This window comes from Strix uralensis, chromosome 14 (assembly GCF_047716275.1).
Source record: "Strix uralensis isolate ZFMK-TIS-50842 chromosome 14, bStrUra1, whole genome shotgun sequence".
NCBI lineage: Eukaryota > Metazoa > Chordata > Aves > Strigiformes > Strigidae > Strix > Strix uralensis.
In genome coordinates this window covers 14,543,912-14,551,524 of record NC_133985.1, presented here as the reverse complement: position 1 = coordinate 14,551,524, position 7,613 = coordinate 14,543,912, and the positions used below count along the sequence as shown (strand labels likewise).

Below are 7,613 nucleotides of genomic sequence, written 5' to 3'. Positions count from 1 at the left end.
TCCCAGATAGGACTGCTGACTCTCCTCCCTGAACTATTTAAACTCTAGCTGTCAATGTTTTCCAGTTTTTCACATTCACAAACATATGTTAGGGCTCCGCTCCCACAGTAAGTGGCAACGAAGGGAATTTGATGGGCAACTGGGAGACCTGAGCTCTATTTCCAGCTGAGTCTGTGAAAGGATTTGTGTTCAGCTGCACCATTTGCAAAATATCTGTTCAGATAAGAATAAGCTTAAAATTTTAGCATGCTTTCCTAAGGAGACAAGGCTTAGGAGAACAATTTGTATAAATATATCTATTTATTAGTTCCCCCAGAAGATTTTGAATCTGCAACTAATTCCAACCAAATCTGATGTAGGAGCAAAAAAAATTAAAAATAATAAATCCATTTTTATTCGTTTTTCTAGCAACAAAAGAAAGATGCTACTAACATCCTCAGTTAGCAAAGGAGAGAGTTTCTGCAGGAAAGCAATGTTATGAGTGCCCTACATCTGGGGAAGCATTAGAGTTTGCAGCTTGCTAGACATCTTAAAATCCACACAGCAGAGAAACTGTGACTGACAGGTGAATTCTCAGATGTCTATTAAGGGTGAGCTCACGCTGCAACCTCTCATATAATTTAGTTATCAAGTCAGTCAGCCACAGTGCCGTTCAAAACCACGCTTAGTTCTGCCACTCACAGCACTACTTGTTTGCCTTTTCTGGTTTCATACGTCACTGCTCACGACCACAGCCTTAATGCCTCCGTCCTTTATCTACCCAAACGTTTCGGTTGCTGCAGCATAACCGACTGGCTAAAGCCTTAGCAAACGTACCACAGGGACCAATCCCTTCCGGGCTGAGGAGAGGAAGAGACTAAATTACCAACCAGGTGATTATCGTTATTACCCCTTTCCACTTTATAACATCTGAAACAGGCCACTTGCTAGACTAGGTGAGGGAATTCTTCTGTCCTTCTGACTTCTCTGAGAATCAGGGTTAGAAGAAGGGCATCTAGACCTTGCTTTGCAGTCTAAGGGGTATAGTTGGACAGATTCTTGCTGGTGTCAAGCCAAGTACTTACCTGTGCTGGGCCAGTCTTTAGTCTTGTGTGATACAAACCTTTCCGTCTTCTAAAGAGTTCTTGCTTAGAGGCTCACAAGGCATCTAGGATACAGCCATAGACCCAGTACTTGCCATTTGCCCTCCCTTTCCCTGCAGGTGAGCAGCTCTTTGGGCTTTTCCAAAACCTTCTGAGCTTCTAAACAAGTATCTGGCTTCCTCAGGCAGAAACTATCACTGCCAAGGAGGCTCACCGTAGGATTTTGCTGTTGAAGACAATTTCCTGCTATGGCCAAAACTCCACTAGTCTGTGGCCACTCTATAAACCTCTTGGCCAACAAGAAATTACAGCAGAATTCTGTCCTGTGTTGACAGGTCTCTGTTCACATCCACTAGCTATTTAGTTTGTTCCTTAATTATTCTTCACACACACACACACACACAAGCAGGTAAGCAGTGAGGACTCTCATGACTGTCCAGTTTGTCTTTTCTTCAGAGCAGGCACAAAGGCATGATGTGATTTATATTGCCTGTACTAACAGGAAAAAACCTGAAAATAAGAGGTTCCATCCCTCTTCCTAAGACAAAGCACTGCTCTGTGCTAGTACTAGGGGAAGAACAAGCCTCTTACCTTCTGGGGGGAAGCACCTACAAAATTCTCGGTCAATAAATTATTTACTTTAAGAAACAAGACCCAAAGAAAAGCCTTGGAAGTCACAGATTTTGTCCTAAATATCAGCCTTGGCAGCAGATACTCTTGCTACATAACAAGAGAATGGGAGGTGGGGAAAGGAGGAGGAAGGGACTGTGTGAGCTGTGGCACTTGGGACTTTTTCCCTGTGCTGTTTGCGTATTAACTCTTTGACTCACCTAAAAAGATGGCACATCATCACGAACATTCATATATATTATTGTTCCTCCAATGCACTCCTTAGGCTCCCACAAAGATGTTATCTCCATACCTTTTTTCCCAAGATAGAAAGCATCTTGAAGCTACCAGCACATCTTCTGGCCCTTCTTTCCTGGGGTTAGAAAATCCAAGACCTTTTTATGAAGGGTCCCCTGTCCTACCTCTGCCTCAAATACCCCAGGTACAACTTTTCAGATCTCTTCTCCAAAAAGCTGAAAGCCTGAGCCCAGTCTAATTTCTCCTCAGGTTCTCATTAGACTCATTACAGCCTTGCCCAGCTTGCTGCAATTTTCTGCTGATCAACAGTCTCGATGGACACACCCTTCAAGGAAGCAGCAGTTCCTAATTTTCTTTCCTATGAGATAGCCTCCTCCCTTTGCCATAAGCCTCCTTTTTATAATGCACTGCCAAACCTGCCCCTTGCCCAGGGGTGACCAGACAGGGCTTTCTGACCAGGGCCACCTTTCTTTTTCACACTTCCTCAGGGCCATCCCCCCATGTCAGGGCCCCTAAAAGGACCAGTTCTTCCAAGACTCAGGGCTGTTACAAAGGCAAATCCATTTACACTCTATAAGACACCAAAATTAGGAAAGTGGCAGTATTTTATAGCAGCTTGGTTTCTCTTCTGATGGTCTCATATGGAGTGACATATTCTTGTGAGGGCTTGGGCTGGTGTGTGATGAGTGTTACACTTTACTGTGGTTTATTTCACAACTTCTCCTGCCTGAGAGATAACCTAAAAGTCTGAAGACCATTACCCCTGCCCTGAAAAAAAAAAAAACAATCAAAAACCAGTACATGGCAAAGAGAGTGGCTGAGTTTAATTTATTGATCAATCAAAGCAGAGACCAATGTGCAACAGTCAAGGGAGCAGGGAAGAGTGTGTTTGATTGCAGGATCTGTAAGGGAAAAGTCAGGGCGAAGGGTATGGCTCCAGCGCTCAGCATTCGCCATGGCGTTTGAGGAGCAGAGTTCCCCGGCTAAACCTGAAGAGAAAGAGGGAGACTGAAATTACAGACGTGGATCTCAGTTTTATAGTCTAACTTTACCCAAATAAGACAATGTTCTTGTGCTCTCCAAGTTATAATGTACTTCACTTAATGTTTCACCTCTTTCCTGATTCCCTAGGTTACATGCTTTCTCACATTAAAGAGATTTGGGGCAAACCCCATAATTTTGGACACCTCCTACGGTCACAGTTTAAAACACTGTGTCAGAGAAGGAGTCAGCAAGCTATGAGCTTGCAAACAGGGATCTGGATTTAACTGCAAGGGAAGGAGAAGACTTGCTTTGGCTTAAAATCTGCAGTGCCTGGGGAGTGACAGAGGAGTGAGCATCGGGAGAGGAACATGGAGCAGGGATGGATTTACCACGTGGCTAACAGGAGCTCTGGGGCTTCCACACCAGCTGCCACCACTGCATGTGTGTGCTGGCTCCTCTGGTTTCATGGCTACGCAGTGAGCTCCATACTTACGAAACTGCATTGCAGAACTGGCACTTATTTCCATAAGTTCTGCCGTCAGAGCCGCAAAGGGGGTCATACTCGGCGGTGCAGATGAGATTGTTACCCTTGTGTTCACTGCAGTCAATCTCCTAATAATGAAACAACACATTTTAAAGCTTTTGTTCCCTGTATTTTCCTACGTGAGTGATTTATGTTTATTTAATGTTTATGACATGGCAAAGTATAAAAGCACTTTTCAGGTGCAAGGCTCTGTTGTTCTAAGTAACTCTGCAAACTCCAAGGTAGAGAACGTGCTTTCCTGGAGCAGCCTGAAGTAGGCAGAAGGCAGGTGCAAAGAAAAAAAAGTAATAAATACTATTATAAATAGCAAAATGACCATGCTGACATTTCCAGGCTGGCCCTCCCACTGGTTGCTCTGGTTCAGCAGGCTAGCAGAGGCCAGGTCACAGAAAGTGGATGGTCATAAGCCACACTGCAGAAAGTACTCCCACCCAAGGAACTGCCACTACTGATAGTGCTGGTAGTTTATGACCCTCCTGCTCTCCTGCAGAAGGACTGAGGCAGCCTCTCTTGCTCAGCTGCTTTCCCAGTAAACGAAGGTCTCAGCACCCGGTGACTGCTGTGGTCCCAGGTCAGAGCAGGGACTGTGTATCTGAGTGATGGATTTGGTTTAATACCCTTTGACCCTGGCATACTTTAACTATTTTCCTCAAATCCTGTTTCCAGGCCAAATGCACCAGGACAGTTCAGGCATTTCTATTATTTAGTTATGATTCCGTAAATCTGTGTTTTAAAAGGTATTGTAACAGCAGTTAAGAGTGCAGGTTTCTGCACTTTACCTCGAAGCATTCTCCAATGTAGCGCAGGTTTACGTCCACTCCATTCCTTTGGGAAGAAAGAAAGTTGGGAATGAATGACCACAGTGCAGCTGCTTCACGAGTCAAACTACCTCGTTACTCTCTAAATACCAACACGAGCACCTACTGATCCAGAAACCCCCCCACGACCCAGCCCCTCACTTACGCCACAGCATTGCAGAAGTTGCAGCGGTTTGTGTAGGTAACTCCATTGGTGCCACAGATGGGCATGTACTCCAGGGTGCAGGGAGTCTCATGACCATTGCGGGCTTTCAGGTGGCCGGTACAGTCGAGCTGAAACAGTCACAGAACAACATTTTAATCTCTGCTCCCCTTTACGTTAGTCCTGTGTAATGGAGCATGGTTCAAGAGACATCTCCTCCTCTCCCCATAACTGGAAGGGGAGAGGATCTTCCAGCCCCAGCGTGGTGGAGTTGAAGGAGAACAAACAGTTGAAATCCTGTACATTGGTAGAGCATGATCCTGGAGTATCTGTTTTTTCCTGTCCTGAAGTGGGCTTCATCCCTATCGTATTAGGGATTTTCACCATGAATGCCACCGTGAAGGATCTTTGCCTAAAATACTTTATGCGGCAGCAACTTTTGCTGCAAAATATCAGTGCCACTTGAAAATAGAGTTTATACTCACCCCGGTGTTTCTGCTGTACTCTGAGTGTACAGAAATGGAAGTTGTTGTATCATGTTAAATTGCACAGCCAGAGTGTTTCTTTACTTTCTCTCTCTAAACTAAAAATAGAGATACTTCTCCACTTCACGGTGGCTCCATGTATTGATAAACAAACTTTATGGTAAACGTTCTGACAGAATCGTTTTTTCTGTTACAAAATTACTTTTTAGTCAAAATCCAAACTTCCTCTGGGGATTTCTTAGCTTCAACAAGCCTCTAAGTCTAAGTCTAAAGAGAAGTGTTTTGATAATGCTGAAGCATTACTGAAATCAAAAGTTTCCATTCTTAAGTCTAGCGTTATACACAAGATAACATTTTAAAACTCATCAATTTTATCTATTCAAACAAAATTTAAAAGAAATTCTTGCAAATCTGAAAATCTTCATTTTAATTTCTTTTCTGACAGTTTGAAATTGTACGTTTTTAATACAGAATTAATCCTAGGCAAGGTTTCTGTCTAGCTCTCTGCCATCATTTCACCCACCACTGCTCAGTGCTGCAGGAGAAGGAACCGATCTCAGACCGTACCTTAACACATCTTCCATCGTGCTTCTTGTCGATGGCTCGGTTAAGGCTAGGGGGAAAGAGAGAGGAGGAAAGGAAGGATTAATCTCTTCATACCATGTAGTCATCTCACTCATTAAGTCTCTCCATCATAAAGCCCCAGTAATTAATCAGATTCAGGAGCTTTGACACGGAAGATCACAGGCATTAGGGAAGACAGAAACTTATGAAAAATCTAGTCCACCCCACAATTAGTCACAACCCCAAAGGCTTTTGTCTGCTGCTTGAACTGGCATTGTAGGTAATCAGGAGACCTTATACTCACAAGATTTCTCTGCAGAGGGAGCACTCGTTGGGGTAGGTCACATCATCGGTCCCGCAGACGGGTTCGTAGTTGCGGGGACAGGCAAGCTGCATTTTCGCAGACAACCGGTACATGCCGCAGGAGGCCTGTTAAAGAGGACTCGTCATTTCTCCAAGTAGGGAGAAGGGTGCGCTTGTGCTAATCATGTTTTCACTGCGTAGGGAGACTACTGTTGGTCATTTTTTTTCTCTATCATTCCTCCATGGTGAAGAAGAGGGAACAAAATACACTGTGTTTCTTACAGCATACAAAAGCACCTTGCTGCTATTAAGACTTTCAGTACTTTTGGCAAGAATTGCAGGGAAAAATGATCGTTCTTGGGGGACTCAAGACAGGGAAGATATTTAGGCAGTTATTCAATAGTTCTATAGATTTTCTGCTGGCACTCCTTGCTGTGCTGACTCTCACTCTACATTATTAATCGCTGACTTTTTTGTCATCAACATGGTAAGTTATCTTTCTCTGATAAAGGTATTTTCTTATTTTGGGGAAAAGAGGTGGTTTAATACTTAGGGGCCCTTTTCCTTCCTTTCTCACTCACTCTTCTTTTTTTTGCTCCCTCAAGATTTCCCTGGGATAAAGTGTGAGTATGAATTATTCATCTAGACTGAGAAATCAAGACCAAATGACAAAGAAGATCTACTACTCACCCGTTGTCGAGCAATAACAATATCTACAAAAAACCAGAGATTATAAAATATAAAAACTGTACAACGTCCTTGACTAAAATTCCTTCAGAATCATCAATTTCCCAACAGAGTAACCAAAAATACACTTTCTCATTACTGAGAAGTGATTGTTTTCCCAAATGTCTTATCTACTCTAAGTAAACAAGAAATTATATACTAAGATTTAAAAAATCAATTATTCATGAAACCAGAAATTTTGACTCACTAAAGAAGAAATAGGACATAAACTTTTCTCTGTTTGCAGCACTATTATCCCCACCAAGGCTCATAAGCTTAAATCAGACAAATGCATCCTACCGATCTATAGTATTTATCTGCACAATGATAAAGTTCTTTAAAAGAGAGCCCATGTATTACTAAATCATCACATCTCCAAAAGGCTGAACTCTCCTTTAGGACATATATATATAAAGTGAAAGGTTCAGGACAACTAGAGATATTAGCATAGACTGTACAAAAACAACTTACCAGAAAGGCAGCTGAGAAGCACAAGCCCAAGAAGGGCAGCACTTTGTGTTGTCTTCATAGTAGAGACGGTTGTATAGTCTGCTACTTGCAAATATGTTACTGATGAGTTCAGTAGATGGTTCTCAGCCTTCTCTCTCCACACTATATATATACATCTCCCTGGCCTTATGAAGTAATCCCAGAAAGTAATTATTTGCTCTGTAAACTAAGAAAATTGTATTGATTATTGAGTTGAGCTCTAAAGAATACTTGTTTGTTAGAGAGATGCCCAGAAGAATTAAACAAAAATGTGAGCTACACCCAGCTTGTTAACAAAGGCGCCCTGCTGTACAATGAGTGATTTGTACTTTCCAAACAAGAGCACTGTCTCAATACTAGATGTTGTGAAATTACGTATGGAAGTTGGTAAAGCAAAAAAAGCCCATTTGTTGAAAGCGTTTAAACTTGCGCGCACCATACTACATACACTAGACAGTATTTGGGCTCCCAGAGATTTGTATGGTACACCAGAGTGGGGGGACAGCAGCATGGGACACTCTAAGCTTTTAGAGACACAAAATTTGGGGTTTGGCAGGCATCAGTGTACTTTAAAGATGCTGAGGGCTCAATGAATCTCTCCACATTCTC

The 7,613-nt window shown here is 42.7% G+C and overlaps 1 protein-coding gene across 1 annotated transcript; it reads right to left on the bottom strand.

The window, feature by feature from the left end:
* Positions 1–2,758: 2,758 nt before the first annotated feature.
* Positions 2,759–7,293, bottom strand: LOC141949725 (double-headed protease inhibitor, submandibular gland-like). Its single transcript, XM_074883634.1, has 8 exons — positions 6,987–7,293; positions 6,480–6,502; positions 5,791–5,915; positions 5,490–5,535; positions 4,441–4,568; positions 4,257–4,302; positions 3,427–3,545; positions 2,759–2,938 (listed from the first exon to the last, which is right to left on the bottom strand). Exons 1-8 carry the CDS (start codon positions 7,042–7,044, stop codon positions 2,893–2,895), a joined length of 591 nt encoding a protein of 196 aa, XP_074739735.1. The 5' UTR covers positions 7,045–7,293; the 3' UTR covers positions 2,759–2,892.
* Positions 7,294–7,613: the final 320 nt, after the last annotated feature.